The 20,929-nt window shown below is 51.8% G+C and overlaps 1 protein-coding gene across 19 annotated transcripts in view; it reads right to left on the bottom strand.

Annotated features, from left to right (window-relative positions):
* Nucleotides 1-5,783: 5,783 nt before the first annotated feature.
* Nucleotides 5,784-20,929, bottom strand: part of SMCO4 (single-pass membrane protein with coiled-coil domains 4) — a 56,790-nt gene continuing 41,644 nt past the window's right edge. For 4 of the 19 annotated variants that reach the window (XM_032488346.1, XM_032488358.1, XM_032488355.1 and 1 more), the window contains 2 exons: nucleotides 20,146-20,222; nucleotides 5,784-6,534 (listed from right to left, as the gene is read on the bottom strand). In XM_032488346.1, coding sequence (XP_032344237.1) covers nucleotides 6,259-6,534; nucleotides 20,146-20,222 — 353 coding nt within the window. In that variant the 3' untranslated portion in view covers nucleotides 5,784-6,258. Of the gene's footprint in view, nucleotides 6,535-7,131; nucleotides 7,368-11,159; nucleotides 11,302-12,724; nucleotides 12,782-20,145; nucleotides 20,223-20,929 lie in introns of those variants that run through there. The other 15 variants (XM_032488359.1, XM_032488350.1, XM_014560744.2 and 12 more) reach the window with 9 other exon arrangements.

Genomic DNA, 20,929 nt, shown 5'->3' with positions numbered 1-20,929 from the left:
TCATTTAAAAAAATTGTATACTGTCTTACCTTCAATGGTTATCTTTACTTATGAATTCTCTATTTCTTTAGCTTCTGTCTGACAGCGTATATAAACAATAACAAAATAACAGTAGGCTGTCACTTCCTCGGTCTCCCCTCCACTAAACTAGCTGATTATTTCTCTTTATTCTTTCAGTACTTACCTGTATACTATAAAGTATATTATCAACTTTAATTTTTGCTCCTAGTATAAAACACAAAGAAATCTGAATACTTAAGCCACCTCTTACCTTCTCCTTTTACTTCCAACTTCTTTCTGGTACAGCGTTTTCGTAACCTAATTTCCACAGCAGGTTCTGTCTTCATCCTATAGCAAATTCTTTTGTTCTGATTTATCCATTTATCTCTTAATTGTTTGGAGTTTATCCTCTTGTAGTTTTTTCATAAAATGCTCACGAGAAATATATTCCTTAATTTTCCCATGATTATAAACGTTGGTGTATTACACTCAGATGTAAGTGGTGGCTGGACTGATACCTTCCCTCACTAGAGTGTACACCACAGGGACAGGAAGGTGTGTCTCGTGCTCACAGACATACCTCCAATGCCAAGAACAGCAGCTGGCACATAGCTGCACGGTAAGTATCGGTTAAATGAACAAGATACAAAGGAAAAAGACAAAAAAGGTCCTGGGTTGGGCTTTTTCCTCCCGAGAATTTTGTCAGCGTTGCTCTCCTGGTGCCAAAAGCTAAAGAAGAGAAGTTTGAGGCCTCTCTGATTTCTACCTCAATACAGTTTCCTTTTGGTTTTCAGCAATGCGACCTGGAAGTGCCTGAGTGTGGTTTTCTTTGCTTGAAATTGTTGTACATCTTGAATCTATGGGTTTATCTTTTTCATCAAATTTGATCATTTTAAGCTAATTTTTATTTTTGTCCCATGTGGGCTCTTAAAAAATGTTTATTCTCTGTTGTGTGAAAAGATCTATATTTATCTACTGGATCAAGTTTAATTTTAGGATTCAAATCTACATCTTTGCCCTTTTCAGGTTTTGATCTATCCACTTCTGAAAGGTATATCTTTTTTAAAAAATTATAGTCAGTTTACAATGTTGTGTTAGTTTCCGGTGTACAGCATAGTGATTCAGTATATATATATACATATATGTATATTCCTTTTCATGTTTTCATTATAGGCTATTACAAGGTATGAAAGGTATATCTTAAAATCTCCAACTGAACCTGTTGATCTCTTTCTAGACTGTGGATAGTCACTTGCTTTATATATTTTGATGCTATATTGTTAGCAACACAGATATCCAAGATCATATCATCGTTTGTTACTATGTTACTAGAATGTGTCATCCTTTGCCCCTAAAGGCATGTTCATCTTATAATTGTTTTGCTACTATTAAAATTGCTGCAGTAGGTTTTGTTCAATCTGCCTGACACATCTTTTTCCATCTTTTAAATTTTCAATCTTCAGTACACTTCTGCTTTAAGTACATCCTTTGTAGATATTGCTACATCTTTTGAAACCCAACCTGGGAGGATTGTGTAAGCAGGGAATTTCAGTGGCTCTGGAGAACCTGGGGTGGATGAAACAGATGGGGAGACTTTCAGTGAGCCAGCAGTGCAGTTAGAAGTAGAAGTATCTCAAGGTGGAGGGGCTTGCAAGAGGAGTTCATAATGGGCTTCCTCAGTTTATTTGAATTCAAACGAGTTGACGCCTTAGGAGTTGGGCTTAATCCCAAAAGGCTCACTGTGCGTTCTGAAAGCGCGGCAGTGATCCACGTGGCCAGCTGTGCCCTGCTTCAGTTGGAAAAGGAACAGTCACAGGTTGGAGAAGTGTCCTTCCTGGGAGGGTTCAAAGACAACCTTCATGTAATGATGGGAAAGTGAACAAGGGAAGGAGAGAGACCCTTAACGGTGGCATCACTGAGCATCCAAAGCTCGCTCTGCTCTACCTTCCTGAAGTAATTACTCAACAGCTGAAGGGATTTAAAAGCTTTTTGAAAAGACTGGCTCCTTTCCACAGAACTGACAGGCAGGGAGAAAATACAGATGACCCAACTGAAATACACTGAAGTCAGAAACATTTGCCTTGTAGAGTAATGAGAAAATGGAACAGAAAAGGACAGCCTGGCTCCTGCAGTACACAAAGACCCATAAGGAAAGACTGAGCCTGAAGAGTGGGTGAAGCAAAGCACACGTGCACAACTGCTCCTCCTTGACCTCTGAAGCGTGGGAGCAGAGGATGGCCACGCCCTTACCTAGTTCCAGTACAGAAGGATCAGGAGGGAGCTACTCAGACATTTCCTTGATCCAAAGATTTTGTATCTCATTTTTTATGCTTAAGCAAGTCTGTGGCAAATACTATAGAGAAAACAGAATCAGCTGTGGTTCCTGAAAAAATAAAATTAAAAAACTGCATTCAAAGTAAGGCAGACACCTTCAGGTGACAGACCATGTGGGGCATTTTCAATACAGAGCTATAAAAACACACATACACACACATTTATGTGATGGCAGACTTCCAAAACAAAATCTAAGAGCCGTAATTTCAAGAGATTTCCTTCTTTTTCTACCTCTAGCAAGTAAATAATGATATGAGATCCTTTCAGGGGGAAAAGGGAAGGACAACCATCTCTTTAATCTTCTTAAACAACCCTCAGGCAGGTCCTACCATCTCCAATTTACAAGTAAGTCTGGCCGCAGGCTTCCTTCCTGTTACCCCACGAAGGACTCAGGAAGCAAAGACGGGCGTGTGCTGCTCTGCCTTTGAACCCACTGGGAAGCAATTCAAGCAGACACACAAACACATCTTGGTGTCATGATTTTCTTAAAACACATCAAGTGCCACCTTTCAAACCAATGATGATGTCTCTATTCCTGTTTCTAACCTGATCCCTCTTTTGGAATTTGCTCTTCAAGAAATGTTAGGGCTTGAAAATGAGGACTTGGAAAGCCAAGAGCCCCAGATCTGACTGCAGAGCCCCAGCACGACTTTCTGTGAAACTCCTCATAAATCATTTAGCTTTGCCTTGAAGCCACTGAGCAACTGGGAAGCTGGCGTCTCAAACCCTTACCCAGTGCCCCCACATGAAGTATCATTTACCCTGAGAACTGTTCAGTTCCACCCAGCAAGTCCACCATAAATTGGTGTCTCGTTCCTGCCAGGAGGTGGCTCACATCAAAGTTGGGTTAGCTTTCAAAAGTCCATTTTCAGCCTGCTTTCACCAAGCCCTCCTGGTAACTGCCTTCCCCTAAAAATCCAGTTCAACTCCAGCAGACCTCCCTCCCGATGACAGAAAAGGAGAAAACAGTGGGTGACAATAGGAGCCAGAAGCACCTCAAGGATCTACTGTCCGGTGTCCGTCCAGCAAGTGGAGCCCTGGGAGGCCAGCCCTCGTGCCTGTCCTGTGAGGTTTGAACACACTGACCAGAAGGAAGGGAGTGGCTATGTACTGAGCAGTGTCCTAAGCTTTTCTGTTTCCATTCATCCTCCCAACATCCTCTGCAGAGTAAAATGAACCTCACCTGAAAGATGGGGGGCCACCGCAGCTCAGGTTATGGGACCTGACTGCGGTCACTGGCTAGAAAGCGGGTGAGGAAGGATTCACATAGGTCGCTGCCTCCCAGAGCTCACGCTTTTCTCACACCGCAGTCAAAAGCACAATACTGAGATGCTTTCATAAGGAGCCCTCGGAACAGCTATTTCTCCTCGATCGCTGTGGGGGTGAGATGGAGGGGGGTGTTAGACCCTCGGTGGACAGAGCTGAATCATGGCTTGCTGGTCCCAAGACGGCGTCCAAGGCTGTTCCCGGCATCAGCACTGTGGGCGGATCAGCGCTGTTCACACACCTGGGCAGGAAAGGTTTCTTTAGGCTGGGAGGATGGAGAGGAGGAAATTAGTGTTTATTAAGAGGTAACAGATCTTAATAATGAAGAGCATGGACTCTGGAGCCAGACTGTCTGGGTTGAAAGCCCATCTCCTGTCTTGCTGCAAAATAATCCAGTGTGTGTGTGCGCGCGCACGAGGGTGCCAGGGTGCGGGGGGCAGCAGAGGGGAGGGGAGTGGCCGTGTGAGGGGGTTTGCTGAAGCTGGGGAAGGGGTGCGGAGGTATACTGTCTTACTGTTCTATTTTTGTGTATGCTTGAAACTGCCCATAACGAAAGCATACAAATAAACAAACCTGGGCTCCTCCACTGACTAGTTGTATGACGTCAACAAGCTCCTTGGCCTGCCTCAGTTTCCTCATCTGTGAAATGGAGCTCTAACAGTGCCTCCCTCCTAGAGCTGCATGAGAAAGAAATGAGCTAATATGCGTAAAATGGCATGTGCGGGTACATGTTACCTGTGTTACATGTACACGTGTGAAATCGATAAATTACACAGAGTGACGATGTCCCAGGCGCTAGGCTTAGCATCACAAACATCCTACTTCCACCTGATTCCTCTCAGCAGTCCTAAGAGTCAGGACAGCCTCATCTTCACCTGGGGAACTTGACTCAGAAGGGTTCCAGTGGCAACACCAGAATAAAAACCCAGGCTCGATCCAAAGCCTTGCTTTCTGCTCGAGGCCCACTTCCCTCAAAGGGCCTTGACCACGTAACACAGACAGGAAAACTGTGGGCTTAGGTAATCCACGGCTTTGAGGCAGGCTGGGAACTGAACACGGGTCAGGCCAAGACACAGCACACAGGACACAGGCCGGGGCCCTCCCTACTGGGGTAGACAGCCTGTCCTCACAGGGGCCTCATGCAGCCACTCCTGGGGTGGGAGCGGGCAGAACTCTGCACCTCACGGCGCTGCGGTCACGGTGAGGAGCATGGATGGCGCAGACGCCCCCCTCCTCCCTCCCGCCCTGAACGAGCCATCCTTGGGGCAGCAGCCTTCAGGCTTTCCTGGACTGACAAGCGCTGAGGCTCCTGAGAGAACCAAGTAAGGTGGAGGAAAACAGAAACTTAAGAGGAACTGTGTGCTAGCAGCCTTCGCACTAGGTAAATGCTTCACCAGGGCCACAGGCACTAGAGAGCATGTGAGGCGGCGCAGGGCCTCCCCTGGAGGTGCACAGAGATCCGTCGGCCCTGCAGCCCTGCCGCCAAGCTTCAGCTGGAGTCCTTCCTTCCAACAGCTGCGTGACTTCTCAGAGACTCACTCCAAGAGGCTCCAAGTCCCCAGGACACGCCTTTGCAATCAGCGAGCGAGTCCTGCAGCACTGACATGAGACACCACTCCTCTCCCCATAAACACCTCCCCATTATCAGCAATGACAGCGGAACAGACACCCTCAGAACAGTTACCCTGAATCTGACTTCCAAAAAGGGGCCACTCCATCAGCCACCGGGACGGCTAACGATGCCCTCAGGACACAAAGAAGCAAGCCTTCCAGCACGGCCCGTGCGCACCAGAGACTCAGCCGGACTATCTTTGCACCCTTTTGGCAGGGACGGAACCAGGCCTGACCTGTACCCCCAGGACCAGTCTGTGTTGCTGTTCACTGACTTGTGTTAAAAGCACTGTGGTCACATTCCAATTAGAACTCTTATTTTGCTGAAACAGACCAATTAATGCACCCTTCCTGCCCTCTCAAAAGTCTCTCAAACTTAAAGTGATCTGGTCAAAAAGCACAATTTTACTGTAAGTGATTCACAGCAAGGAATGAAGTGGAGACGGGAAGGCCCAGGGGACTGGAGGGGAGAGGGACACTGTCCGGCCGGGGGCCCCACAGACAGACAGTGCCCTCCTGCACTCCCCGCAGAGAGCAAGGCCACCTCCTGGCAAAACAAGCTCAATGTCCAGTTTAAGGCTATTATCTCCTTTATTCAAAAAATAAATATTTCACTTTTGAGTCGACAGTTTTCAAATCACATTAAGCACAGAGAAGAAATTCAGTCCCTTTGGAAATAGTGAACACGTGTAGGAAAGAGTCATGTTCAAAACAACAGGGGTGGGGTGAGCACTGATTCCAACTGATTCGCGAACCAGAGACTCCGCCTCTCACCAGGTGAGCTACGTATCGATTGTAGGAGAGAAAAAGAAACACACACACGGCTTTGAAGTCTGAAAGGCACATGAAGTGGACCATAAGGTGTATGGCACGTTCACTGATAAAAGGTTCCCTATTCCCTCCCGAGAAAAGTGGAGAAACTTTAATCAAGTCACAGACCAGAGAAGACCGGGCGCTCCTGCTCGGAGCTCAGCGTCAGGAAAAGCTGCGGATGGAAGCCACTCTGCTGCTCTGCCCTCCGGAGCCTCCTCGCCCGGGGGAGGCCCCTCATTCGGTGACGGTGGGGCGCGTGGCCACGTACACGAACACCACGATCAGGAGCACGACCACGGCCAGCGTGGGCAGCACCACCGTGGTGATCTGCTGCCGGGCCTCCTGCATGGCCTGCTTCCGCTCCTTCTTGTCCTTGGACGTCTCCTTCTTGGGCTTCCCCTTGAGCTGCCGCATCCTTCCTGGGGGACGCTTGGAGGGCGCGTCTGGAGAGGGCTTTGGAGGAAGGGCCACACTCCTCTGGTTAGGACACAGGTGCTCCTGTAGAGAGAACTACGATCAAGAAGGAACGGAGTGAAAGGAAAAGGGAATCGCAGACTTAAAGGCAAACGCTAAACTGGGAAGAGTGTCTGCAGCTTAGCAGACCAGGGGTAAGAGCAGGCGAGGCCGCAGCAGAGGTCAGCCCCTCTAAGGGGAGGGCAGTGGCGACAAGCCGACACGCCCGGGGTTCCAGCTCTGTCAGCGCCTCTGCAGGTGTGCTGTGAGCAGGTAACCGGGGTGCTAATGTAAGGCCTCTCAGCTCCACAAGCAACAGGATAGGCCCCAGGATGCCACATAAACACGATCACTTCCATAACACCAGAGGGCCAGGAAGCACTGACCATGCTGCCTCCACTCGGAGGAGAGGGGCCCATCTCTCCCATCCAAGGCTCCACCTACTTACTTCGCTGTTCAAAATGCCACAGTCTCCCCAGCCAAGCTCTGGGGTTGAACCTTGTGGATTCCAGGCATGTGGCTCCCTTCCTGCCCGAGCCCGGGGCCTGATCACAGGCCAGGTCAGCCTCACTGGGCGGAAGAGAGCCCAGAGGCACTGGCTTCTCTGTCTCCCCATTGGTTCCTTTACCCATCCACCCAAACCTTCCTGAACACCTATTAGTGTCTGGCTCTGCTCCAGAGCTGAGGAGGAGGTGGAAGACTCAGGTCTGCCCTCACAGAGCCCACGGTCCAGGGCTGCACGCTGGGCGGCAGGCGGAGCGGAGATCAGGTCAGACAGACCATGCAGGGAGACTGGCTGCGCCTGCGGTCCTGCCACCCACACAACCTGGATCTTGTCACTTCTGTGCCCTGTGGAGGTGCTCGGGTCGGGGAGCAGTGCTGTCAGGGGCCTGGGGAATGAATAAAAGCCCACGGGTCACTATGCAGCAACAGCTCCATACAAGACTGAGCTTTAAGCAACAGAAACAGACTTTAAACTGAGGAGTTTAATCAGAGACCTCTGGCGCCTCACAGGATTCCCTGTGAAGGAAAGAGGACCAGGCTCAGGAAGCAAGCAGGACACAGAGCTGTGTGGCCATGCCCGGAGCCCATCTCACACCAGGGCCTCGAGGAGGCCACGGGCCTCATCGTCACCTGGACGCTACTGCTGGGGCCGGGGGCGCCGGGGCCACCACTCCTGCCCCTGTTAACCGGACGGACCTGCCGTCACCGCCCCCGGGACGAATTCCTCAGCACCCAGCTCTTCTGTGTCCCCGTGTGCATGTGGCGAGCTCAGCCTTCCCGTCTTTATCAGCAGCGGGAGTGTCTTCTCAGCACAGTGGAGGAGTGAGGGCGGGACACTGGGCGGGGGGATAAAACAGGCAAATGCCGTCATACTACTCTGGGGGAGGAGCGTGGAGGCAGGAGCTCCACTAACAAAGAGGCTTTTGTAACAAGACACTGCGTACCCAGTTTTGTCCCAGGGCAGAGGTGGCCTGTCCCAACCCTGATGAGGAAGATGACATTTACACCTAAGCCGGTGTGTTGAGAGGCAGGATGTGGAATGTGGATTCCGAGTCGGAAAAGAAAAGGTCTGTGGAAACCCTGTTGTTGGTAGACGGATCTAATCTCTTACCACCGCTCTTGCCCCAGGTGGAGCCCAGAACCTTTTTCGTATTATCCACAGTCAGGCAGAGTCTCTCACGGTGCAGGAGGGCTGATAATTTGCACTGGGATGACCGGATGCCAGCCAAAAGCAAATGTTAAAGTTCCGGCGGCCCCGTTTAGGGAAATGTACAACTTCCATCAGGCTTCTCAAAACAGCCACTGTTGCCTTCCTAAGACCTGACAGGTGGAGGAACCCTAGCTTTACAAACGCTCCTTTTCACAACTTTCAGAGAACTTGCAGGCAGACCTGGCTTCAAACTCAGGACGTACCACTCACTGGCTGAACGGCTTTGGGCTTCACGGGGCCTCAACCTCATCACCTTAACCACAAGAACGATTTCTCTCACAAAATGAGTGACCAAGGATCAGAAAAGAAGATACCTGCCCGCCCGGCCCAGAAAGCACAGGCCGGCCCTCCGCTCCCCTCCCCACCTGCCCTGCGGCCTGGGCAGGGCTCCCCGAGCGGCTCAGCCTCAGCCGTGCGTGTGTGGGTCTGTGTGTGTCTCTGTGTTTGTGTGTGTGTCTGTGTGTGTCTCTGTGTGTGTCTGTGTCTCTGTGTCTGTGTGTACGGAGAATGGCAGTGCCCCCCTCGCAGGACAGTGGTGAGGACGAGACAAGACTCCGGGATACGGAGCCTGGCGCAGAGCAGGCACTCAGGCCCCGTTCGCGGACACTCAGGAAGCCCACCCCAACAGCCTGCGGGCAGACAGAGCCGGCGTAGTACCCCCACTTCAGAGCTGAGGAGACCAAGGAGCAAGAGGGAAAATGCCTTGCTAGTGGTCACCGTCTGTAAATGTATCTCACAGAGCAGAGGACTGCACCCCTTGTCCAAAGTTATGAGCCGAGGTCTACTCTCTCCCTGACACAGCTTCATGAAATTGTTTAAAGAGACAAGCCATTAGCAGCACTCTGACTTGTACCCAACGGCCTATCAGGTCTGTGAAAAAAGGAGGATCCTGCCATGGCCCCTCACCTAGCCCCCTACAGGGCTCCCCCACAGGACCCCCTCACCCAGCACTCCACAGGGCCCTCCACAGGATCCCCCCTCCCCTACAGGACCCCCACTCATAGGACCCCCCACAGGAAGGCAGCACTGGGGGCCCCGGAGTTAACAGGGGCCCCGGCCACGCTGGCTGACGGCGCGGGCCAGAGCTTTGCCACCCCCTGGCCGCGGCCTACACCCTCCCACACAGGCGCCAGCCTCCGTGATGAGCAGCATGCACTTGAAAGAAGCCCCCAGTTACCGGTGGACGGTGCAGGTCTGCTCAGGACTGAAAGGACGAAGACACTGGTCTCAAGTCTGGGTCCTTCAAGCAGCGGCCTCCCTGCTCTCCTCACCCGTGGGGTGGGCCTCAAGTGGCCCACACGCTCCCTCGGGCCCAGGTCGGCGTGGTGGGGAGTGAGGGAGCGAACACATCCCAGAGATGACGATGGAGGGCAGGGAAGAGGGCCCAGCCAGGACGAAAGCTGGGAAGAGCGGCAGACACAGGGAGGGGAGGAGCCAGGAGGGTGACAGGGGGTGACTGAGAGGGCGGCAGAGGCCAGGTCATCCAGGGGCTGGCAGACCATGGAAAGGCGTCGGGTTTCACTCCACGAACAGCACAAGGCACTGAAGGGCTTCACACAGGGAGCCGCAAGTTTTAAAAGCTCCTTCTGGCAGGTCTGTGGGGTAAGAAGGGAGGCTCCTGGAGCAGGCCAGGGAGGGGCGGGGCGGCTCCCACTTGGCTGGGAGGGTCGGCAGTGACGCAGGTGAGGAGGGAGTTGGGTTTCACGGTGGGGGTTCGACAGGACCTAGTGACAGATCAGATGTGGTGCATAAGGGAGAGAGAAATCATGGGTGGACCTAAGGCTGGAGCCTGAGTAACCAGCTGGGTGGTGACCCTGCCTCAGGTGGTGAGGGAGAAAGGCGGGCAGCGGACATCAGTGCTCTGTTCACACCTGTCCACGTGTGGGGACGCCCAGCAGACGTTGCCATGGAAAAATCAAGGAGGCGGCTCACGACATGAGCCAAAGCTGGGGCTGGGCTGAAGCTCTGTACTCGGAAGTCATCAGCTATTGGACAAGGTGAGCTCCCCAAGGACAAGGTAGCTGGAGGAAAGAGCCCGGCCCGAGCCCCGCGCACCTGACGGTCAGAGGGCAGGAGGGGGAGGGCAAGCGAAGAGGCCTGCGGAGAGGAGGCGAGTGAAGCAGAGGAGAGCGTGGAGCCCTGCGGACCACGAGCCAAGAAGGGCACGGCCTCAAAACAGCCAGGGACAGCGTTAAGATAAAGCAGCACCCGCTGGGCCTGCGGAGCAGGAGGGGAGGGCGCAGACTAGGGCTGCTACGAGCGAGGCCATAAGCTGTCCCTTGCCGAAAGCAGAGAGAAGCTGTGCCAGACTGTAAATGAGCACACCGCTTCCTTCATCGAGAAAGTTTCTCCGTGAAGGAAATGTCGGCTGAACTGAAAAGTGCACAGTGCACAGCTGATCGACACCCTGGCGCAAACTCCCCGACATGGTGGTGACTTGTGATAGATAACTCATGGGCCAGCACTCTTACCCACTTCGGGGCCACGTCATTGCTCACCAGCTCCTCTCGGAGACAAAACCAAAGATGCGGCCCAAGAGGCACGGTCTGGCTCCTTCCCAGCGTGCAGCCCAGGAAGGATGGACAAGCCGCTAGCTGAGTTCCAGCTTTATGGCCCGACTGTGACCACCACCTGGCCATCCCACTGCCTCCAGCTCCCCTAACCAAGGCAACGGCAGACGTCACAAACACTCGAGTTCCACCAACACCCCCTCCCCCACCAGCAAGCCCCTGACAACTGGTCAGCACTGGAACATCCCAACTGGTCCTGCTGCGTCTGGGTGGGGGGTGGGAAGCAGAGAGGCAGGTGGGGAAACGTCCTTGTGGATAGAATCACTTTAGGCTTGATTTTTCTCTGAGCTTTCGAATCTTTTTTCTATATATGTGTATATACATATACACATGCACACACACGTTTATTAAAATCTTTATATGTATTTCTTCCAACCAAGAGATCATAACGTACATACAGTGTTAAACCCCACCAGGGAAACAGCCCGGCGCAGAGGTAAGAACGTGGGTCTGAAACCAGGTTTGAGCCACAGCTCTGCCACGTCCAGTTATTTGACTTTAGGCAGGGTACTTCGTCTCTCAGGCCTTAACTTTCCTTCTCTGTAAAATGGGATAAGAAAGCCTGCTTTGTAGAGTTACTGAAAAAAAAATGACAAAGACTGAAGTATGATCTTAGCAGGCCATGCCAGGTGCTCAATAAATGGTACATGGTAACTCGCTCTCCAGGGAGGTCTGTCCAGTGCAGACACACGTTAAGAGGGGAAATACCAAGGAGTTCTGCTCTGTTTGGTTTTGTACCATAGACCCCGTCTCCTGCCGAGAGGTTTGATGGGAGGAGAAGGCTGGCTCAGGCAACTGAGGGACAATTCAGAGCATACAGTCAGTCCCAGCTCCCGTATCCAAGAGGGGCTAAATCTGCCCTGCCCAACACAGCAGACACTACTCATGGGTGGCTCCAGCACTGGAAACGTGGCTGTGGTCCAAACGGAGCTGTACTGCAGTGTGAGACACTGGGCCCAAGCAAGCTGGGGGTCGGGGGGAGGCGGTGAGGGCGCCATGCAGGGGCGCAGGGGGTGCAGCACCGAGCAGCAGTGCAGTGTGTGAGTCCACGCTTCAGGGAGACAGCTGGGCTGAGACGGGGCGTGGCAGCTGTCGCCACTGTAAGCCTAGAGGCACGGGGCGGGGGGGGGGGGGGGATGAGCTGGGGTGGGGGCAAGGCACAGACAGAGAAGGGCTTTTGCCCTTCTTGGAGAGTTAAATAGGAAGCTGTAAAAGAGACTGAAAAGGTGTGAGAGGAAGGAAATGGGAAGAGCATGTATCTTGGAAGGCAAGGGCAGAAAGTGTTCCAGGAAGCAGGGGCCACCCATAGGGTTTGGTTGTGCGGAGGGGATGGGTGATTTGAGAGGACAAGTTTTGGTGGGGAGGTGGGGAGGGGGCCCGGATCTGAGCAGGTCCCTAAGAGGGAGGGGGTGGTCTAGAGGATGGAGACCACCAGTCGGCAACGCTTCCCAAGGCAGGACTCAGGGGCTGCCTGCCTCTGCTGCAATCCGAGTTCTGCCGCTTATCAGCCCTGTGACCTCCGGCAAGTTAACTTCCTGTGCCTCAGATTTCTCATCTGAAAAATGGGGATCATAATCCCCTAATGAGCTGATACAGTAGAGTAATGCCTTGTCCATACAGAATACTAAGTAAGTGTCTGTATTACCACCATCATCATCACTATGATAACAGGGTCAGGATCAGAAGGGGATATGAGGACAAGAGTTTTGTTCATTTTTTGTTTGTTTTTTAAGGCAATTATAGAATGTCTGTGTTATAGGGGGAAATGGACCAGGAGAAGGAAGGAAAAAGAATTGATGGCGAGCTACCCCTGGGGGCTGGGGGAGCTGGAGCAGGCTCTGAGGCACCAGTGGGACTGGCCCTGGACAGGACCCCTTGTGACGGTGGGAGTCTGGCTGGGTCTGGTTGTTTAACCCAGAAAACCCACCGCCCTTCTTCGTATTCGAGTTAAAGCTAAACTCACACCAGCAACCTCAAGCGCAGCAGTTTGTTCTCACCAGTTGACCTGAAGCAAACAACCCTGAAAAGGACAAGGGAGACAATTAAACAGAAAAGAAGTAACCTGAAACTCCTGTAAGAGGGTCCAAAACTATGCCTTTCGAAACAGTTAAGACACACAGAAAGAATACAATGAACAGCAGCATACACCGTACAAGCTAAAACCAAAGTTTTACACGATGCTGTGTAAGCTTCTTACGTGCAACACACTCTGCTATATTCTATTTTGTTTCATTTCATTAGGGGGGAAAAAGCCAGTTCAATTCACTAAACGAGGCGACTCTCGGTGGGAAAAAACACTGGACGGAGAAGACCTCCCCACAGGGAGGGCTAGTGAATGTTTCAACCCCATTCCCAGGAGAAGTCGGGGAAATGCCCGGAGTCTCTTGTACCATGATGAATAAAAGGCCCTCGTGAGCGTGAAGAGGAAGTAACAGATGTGAAGGCCCTCGGAAAAGCTACAAGCTCTTGTAAGTACTGTCACTCCTTAGACAGCAACTCTTCATCCAAACCCGCAGGTTCCTTCAACTTCATGTGCTATTCAGTGAGGTACTTTAAGACAGCAGGTACTGAAAGCAAGCATCACCAACGTGTCACTTTGTTAATGACAGCCCAACTCTGTGGCAGCTCAAGACTAAGGCAAGGCTGGGGGAAAATTCCTGAAGATGCAGAAGCCAGCCAGCTGTATGCACTGTTTTTATTTAAGGCAGTGCTTGTCTATCTCAAATATGGCAGAGCTGAGTGGACATTTATTCCTAGAGGCCAGATCTGGGGCAAAGCGACCGCCAGAATTTTAACTGTCTCCTCCTTTGTTTTAAACGGTCAAGCACTCGTAGGTAACATGACCGCTTGCTGTTCACTCCTGCTGTGCACGGCACTGTGGTCAGAGGCTGCCTTGGCTCCCACCAAATGCTGACAACAGCCCCATGCCAAAGGCTCTACTGCGTCCCAGGCTCCCGTCTCAGAAGTGAGAAATGGGGTTTTGAGGGGTTATGCAACTTGCCCAGGACCACGAAGCACATAAGTGGTAGGACAGAGTCAAACCCACACGGACTGGTTCCAGAACCTGCGTGTAACCACCATGCTATGCTGAACTCTCCTCCAACGGACAGCCGTATTTGTCTTCATATTCTTTACCTTACCCCAAATCCTTGTGAAACGTGACCCCCGCTCACCCTGGGCTCTGCCCACATGCTGAGGAGCGCCCCGGGTGTGGAGAACCATAGGTCCTGCAGGATCGCCTCTGCCCTCCTCGTGCTCCTGTGCCAGGCGTGGGCTGCCAGCCCCTTCTCCCCTAGACGCCTAACACTGTCCTCATGTTAACTTCGGCATTAACTTCATTAACAACCAAGATATCACAAGTGCCAGTTGTTTACGGCCCCTTTAAAATGAAAAATTCATCTCTCAACTAAATTACAGCAAGTTAATTACAGCGCCTGGCTGATAGCAGACAGACAGAGAGAGCGAGCGAGGGGCTGAGTGCACCATCAAACACAAATAGCAGCCTGTGACCAAACGCAGCCAAGACTGCACATCTGGGCCTTCCTCAAACACAGAAACCGGGGCTCAGCCCACCAGGAGGCCAGCCTCAGAGAGACAGGCAAACACTCTAACCCAGTCACTTTTTCAGCAGACACCTGGCTGAGCACCTAAGTGCTGGGGGCTAGCTAATCACACACAGAGCCACTCACTCACCGGGTTCAATCAAACGCTTACAGGGCACCTACCTCCCAGCCCACCAGGCACTGCTCAACTGTGAATGTACAGACTGATGCACTGACGGATCCACCTGACCAGTCACTGATTCCCCAAATACAGGGCAGCCTCGATGTGCTAGGCACTGTCCTGGCAGAGGGGATGGAATAATGAGCAAAATAAAGTTCCTGCTCTGACAGAACGCATATTCTAGGAAAGGGAGACAGACAAGAGGCAAACGACATACAGTGTGTCAAGGAGCGAAGTGCTATGAAGACAAAGCAGCGGGAGGGGACTGGGAGGCGGGGCTGTGCTGTGCTACAGAGAGTACAGGGGGCAGCATCTCTGCTCAGAGCACACGCCTAAGAAAAAGTGGGCGAGAGCCTGGCGCAGAGCCAGGGGGAGGAGGGGCAGGAGCAAACCTGAAACCAGCGTGTCTTTGGGCGAGAAGGTCAACCTAAAAAGGCCGCTACAGACACACTGGCCAACATCTTGGAGCCCATCCTGCGCGCTTCACCGCAGGCCTTCCTGCTGCCAGAGGGTCGCTCTGGGGTAGAAGGAGGAGAACGGCCCCATCAGACGATGAACTCAGGCTGCCGGAGCGGAGTTCGCACTAACAAAGTGATGAGTATTTGATCTTTAATTTGAAAGTCACCCTTTTGGCTGAACCTTAAGCTGGTTCACCAAACTGAACAGCCGATGAGGACAGTTTGGGCAAACGGCAGAGAGCAAGAGGCTTTCGGGTGCTGACGACCGAGTCTGCTGATTTTGCCTGTGGTCCATCCATGGGCTCCACCGAGTGCTCCGCGTCAGCAACGAGGCCCGCCCGCGCTGACCACATGGGGCCGCAGCCACCTCCGGTACCCACGCCACCTAAGTGAGGGAGGGTCTCCGGGTCACCTTCGACCCTGCCTTCCCTCGTGGAGGCTGATCATTCTCCTTCTGCACTGACTCTAGACTCCATGGCCCACCCATCTCCAAATGAAACCCCCGCTGCACAGACACCCAGAGCCTGCGTGTTCCGCCTGCCCTCACCCCATACGTCTTCCTGCCTCCAACCTCCTAATTCCTCAGTCTCCAGACAGAATGATTTCATTGAAACCAAGTCTGCTCTTAGTCCTCTAACTAATAAGCCCCGGCGCCAACAAGACACAGTGTGAACTCGGCCCGGCCCTCCGGGCTCTGTGTGCAGAGCCCAGCCCCGTCCCTGACGCCACGTCGAGCAGCCGTCCTCCCATCCCGCTGCGCGTGGCGCAGAACCAGCCAACCTGCACCTGCACCCAGGTCCTCTCTCCTTGGCCTGCTTCACACACTAGCCACTGAGAAAACCCGCCTGGTCCCCTCAGTCAAAACTGAGTGCCCTTTGGCCTTTCTTATACCTTTAAAACACCTCTTCTTTTGTCCCACCCTTCTTTCTTTTTAAAGAGTTAATCATTTTTGCCCACTTCCCCCAACCAGGGGCTCAGTAAGTATTTCCTGAATGATCCAAGTCTGCCCCTCTTACTAATGTTGCCCAAACCAGAAGTTTGGGGGTCTTCATGGATGCCTCCCCACCATTCCCTGTATCAAACTGTCCCCTAAATCCTACCAGTCCCACTTCTTAAATATCTCTCAACATATCCTCCTGCTCCACCCTCACTACTGCCAGGTCAGGCCTTTGTCTTGCTCATGCAGATTTATGCAACAGCCTAACCTCAGTTTCCCTGCCTGAACTTGCCCCTTTCTCAAGCCCTGAACAGCACGAACATTTCTAAATCCCCTGAAAATCACTGCCCGTGGATGGGTGTGGACCCATCCCACACTTCCCCTTACCAGCAAAACATACTCAGTAACTGCGAAGAATCACCGTAGCAGCAAACGCAGGGCATGTACACGTCTTCTTCAGCAAAGGGGTACGGACGAGTCATCTAAACCTCATCCATGTTTTAAAGCCTAGTTGTTGGAAACCCGTCAGACAAAAGACATCCCTGGCGTAAATACACACCACCCACACTTCAAGGTTAACACTGACCAAATGGTGCTAAACTAATAAAAGCCAAGCTAACAGTAATTGATAATTGCACATCTGGATTCCTGCAATTAAAAAGTGTCACAAACTCAAGATGGTGGTGACACTGCACTGCTGGAATGCCGTTTCCCAAATCTATGGGAAATCCGACAGCCTGTGTCAAGTCCGTGCTCCATGGGAACCTGAAACACATCAGACTCCCAGTGGAGGACAAGACAGAGTCATCCAGAAACTCCCTGCAGGGCAGTAGCTGTCCCTCGGGATCTGCAGGGGGTTGGTTCCAGGATCCTGCCTCCCCTGGGTACCTCATATAAGGAATAGTGTTTGTATACAACAATGACACATCCTACCGTACATTTTAAATCATCTCTCGATCACTTGTAATACCAAACACAATGTAAATGCTACGTGAAGAGTTGCTGGCATGTGGCAGACTCAATTTTTGCTTTTTTTGGAAACTTCTGGAAATTTCCTTGTTTCAAATTATTTTCAATCGGCAGTTGGCTGAATCCACCGATGCAGAACCCGAGGAAAGGGGAGGCGGACTGTAATTTAACACCAACCGCATGTCAGTAACTTTTAATAACAGCCTTGTGACTTCCGGGAGAGAGCCTGCAGTCATCCTTAAACTTGGAAGTCTGTGGAATTCTGGGTCCCATGCCCGTGGGAACTGATGAACACGCTGGCGTGTCTGAATCGGATCACCAGCATTCGGGAGAAGACGTGGAAGGAGAGAGCCCACAGCATCCCCACTGTACAATCAAACCTGATCCAGTGTCTCCCCAGTGTAAAGGCCCACGGGGCGTTCCACTTTAGGATCTGACCTCTGCCCACCGTTCAGTGCCCAGCCCAGCCACGCCTCCAACTGCAGTGGCCACGGCAGGTCCTCCGCGCAGACCTCTGGGCATGCCATGCCCCTGCTGGCCTCCCGGGCCTCCACCCATGCAGCCATCGGAAACACCCTTTTCCACCTCTTTCCTCCCCATCACTCCTTCTGCTTGGCAAACTCTGCCTTCAAGACTCATGGGTCTTGAAGGTCAAGGGTCACATACTCTTGAAAGCATTTCATGATTTTCCAGTCCCCAAGATGAGTGAGGGGTTCATGTCTGTGCTCCCATGATATCCAGTAACAACCTCCACCACAGTGCCAACCACACTGGACTAAGAGCCCCTCATCTGCTATTCCCATTACAAACTTTGCTCTCCAGGCACCTGGATGTCCGCCACGGTGCCAGCCAGGGGTGGGGCTGGCGTGGGGCGCACCACATGGGGAGCCCACGGTGCCAAACTCGCCCAGGACGTGTGCAGGTGCTTCTACGACGCCCTTCGGTAGTAAAGCAGATACCAGGCTTGGGGCTAAGAAAACAGTCATGTAAACAGTAAAATGGTGTCTGCATCACATCACAATGGGAAGTAAAGTACGTAACCTGATATTTTCTTCAATTACCAGCATCTTAACACGTTTGCTGATTTCCTGACATGGATGTTTTCAAGAAGTCCCAGCAGAAGGACTTGGAATCAGTTCTGTGCCCTGGCAGTTACACCACTGGGAGCACTGCCCTTTTTGGGGGATTCCAATCTCCCCCCAGGAAAATGTTAATCTGAGGTGGTATCAGAGGCAGAGGAAGGTCTCTCAACAAAAAGACTAGAGAAGATGGCCTATTTTAGGAAAACAATGACTCACAGAAATCACATCCTGCTCTTAAGTTAATAAGCCTCCTTCTGGAGTTGAACCTGGCTTCTTATCGTGATGGGCCTATTTTGCAGCTCCACCATCAAAGAACAAATCAGAATGTCATTCGACAATCTGCTTTCTAATTAAAAGTTGAGCCATTTTTTAAAAAATCACATTTAACTAAACAATTCCACATGGCAGTAAAGCACTGTGCTCTGCCGCCTTGACTGACGGGACCATTTGCAATTATCTAAAGGAGAAGGCAGGGGAAGGAAATTGTTAGATGCAGCTAGACTGAGCTGCTCAAACCCCTGTTAGTGTCTTCCAGCTCACTCACAGAGGAAGACAGTGCAGCATTCACGTAAACTAATTAAATTTCCTGCATTTAAATAAGCCCTAACAGAAATAAAACTTCCAAGACTGATTGGAAGGTCTCGGGAGCAAGATACCAACTTGTTCAAGGAAGCAGCCTAGCTGGGAGTGGGAGAAACAGCAGAGTCAGACCCTATCTCCCCAGAGCAGGTCATGGCTCCCCCCAGCCCCACCGCTGAGAGGAGCACTGGGAGTGGGTGAGAGATGGAGCCCCCAGGTTGTGTGACGGCAGCAGAGGCTTCCAAGGGGAATGACCGAGATGATGCAGGGGAGGGAACAGGACACCATCCACACTGGGGATGCGGACCCACCCAGGACACCTAACTGCTCTGAGCCTGTTTCCTGAAATGGGAAGTTACCATTTGCCCCTGCCTGCTTCCTGGGACTGGTGGGAGAAGAAACTCTGGTGCTGTGTGTAGAAGCACCCTCTGAAAGGGGAAAAACTCCTTAAATACAAGAGGCAAATGCTGGTTACTGTCAGGTAGCGAAGGCTGGGACGAGTCCTCTTGAGAAGAGTACGGTGCCCAACACAACTGGTAAAATTAGTAAGGAACTTATTCAGGATATTCAGCAGATGTAGTAAAAACAGGTGAGAAAAGGAATCTGTCAACTCATTCATTTAAAGCAAAAAGCAGGGAGGTGGCTTCAGATGCAACTGTCTGTCGACTGAGGTAGCCTATAAGATCGTATGGATGGATAGCTGGATGGAGGAGGCAGTGTGCCATCCAGCAGACAGGAGGGGCCACGGCCACAGGCATGACCAAGCCCCACCTCGTGCAGCCCCATTCAACATCAGCCCCGGGGAGGTGCAGACAGGCTGGGGAGCCGTGCTCTCACCATCACTGGTTTCCCCACCTGCCTGTCACCTCCCTCCCCCTCCAGTTTCTGGAGTACCACTTTTAACATGGGCCCAAATTGCCCATGAAAAAGAAAAATCAGATACAAAAGCTTTGCTATTAGCTTCATTTCACCAACAGCCAAAACACAAAGGACCACGAGAGAAGATTAGCAATGTCCGATGAATGCTCAAAGAACAGAACTGATACGAGAACGCTTTACAGTCCCGGCCCTCCGCGAGGGGAGCGGTGGAGGTACACAGCGAATCCACACAGGGGCTGGCCGCCTAGAGCAGGTCAAGTCCTTGTTCCTTCAGTAAATGTGTGTGAAGCATCTACTACGTTCCCGGCACAACTCAGATACGTCCTCGAGGAGGTGACAGAGGAAAACATGCGAACAGGCAACTCGAATCAAGTGTGGAAATGCTACAATGGGGTGGGGGGGTCACAGAGAAGGAGCCCCTACCTTCGACACAGCTGGGGGAGAACAGTCAGAGGGGCACGAAAGATAATGTAAGCCCACCAGGATACACATCACTAAGAAGGAGATGGCGCTGTGGGGGCTTCAAAAGCAGGAGAAGCCACTGCCAGCTGGGAGAGAAGGGAAAAGTCCTTCATTTTCAAGGAGGCAGCATTTGATAGAGGCCTTGAGGGAGCACTAGGACTTTGGCCAGGCAGAGGGGGATGGAATATTACACACAGAACTGGGTGTGCTGGAGGAAAGACAGGGATGGTAATGCCTCCAAACATGGGTTTCCTCTTAAGATAATTTCAGCAGACACAAGTTCACTTCTGTTTACCTTTTCTTCAACTTCAAGAGCTGCTGTTTCAATAGCTTCAGCAAACTGATTTCCAGGAAAGGTGACTTGGGTTATTCCTGTTGAGAAACCAGAAGAAGAGGTGTGACAGGTTTGGCGGGGCTGCCCTTCCACAGACCTCTTAGTTGTGACATCCACCCCAAGTCCATGCTGACAGGGCAGCCACGTGGCTCCCCTCCCGCAACTGGCTGGTTTAGGGATGGACACTGGTCACCGTCAGACATACTGCCCCACTCCCCTACTCCCTTCTTTCCTCATTTGAGAATAAAGACATGCAAAGTTAGGCAGGCAACGGTGAGCCCTGATCCAGAGAAACTGACACACGGACACACACCTGAGAGCACAGGACCATGCAGCCTCTAAGTCCGAGGGCCCTTCCCACTCCAGCTCCCAGCAGCTGATCGAGCTCTGCTCCCCCCATTCCCAAGATTCCCGCACCAGACCCTCTGTAACTCAAGCTGGTGTGAGAGCATTTCTGTTTCTTGCAACCAAAAATCACTTATTTAAAAATAAGATACCCAGGGTTGGGTCTAGAAAGACAAACACAAGTAGAGGGTAAAGAAATAAAGGCTTCTGAAACAAAGCCTCAAGAAAAATAAAAGACGAGAGAAAGTGACCTGGGCCTCTGAACTACGGTCCCACAACTGCTGTCCTCTGCGAGGACAGGGAGAGAGAGATGTGTGAAACCCAGAGAGCAGACCCAACAAATAATTCAGAACCTCCCGGCGGTATTAAAGATTAAGACCGAGACCCAGATACTGGGGAA

The sequence above is a fragment of the Camelus ferus genome, chromosome 10, assembly GCF_009834535.1.
Source record: "Camelus ferus isolate YT-003-E chromosome 10, BCGSAC_Cfer_1.0, whole genome shotgun sequence".
NCBI classification, from domain to species: Eukaryota; Metazoa; Chordata; class Mammalia; order Artiodactyla; family Camelidae; genus Camelus; species Camelus ferus.
The sequence above is the reverse complement of the archived record's forward strand: the minus strand, read 5'-3'. Positions and strand labels throughout refer to the sequence as shown.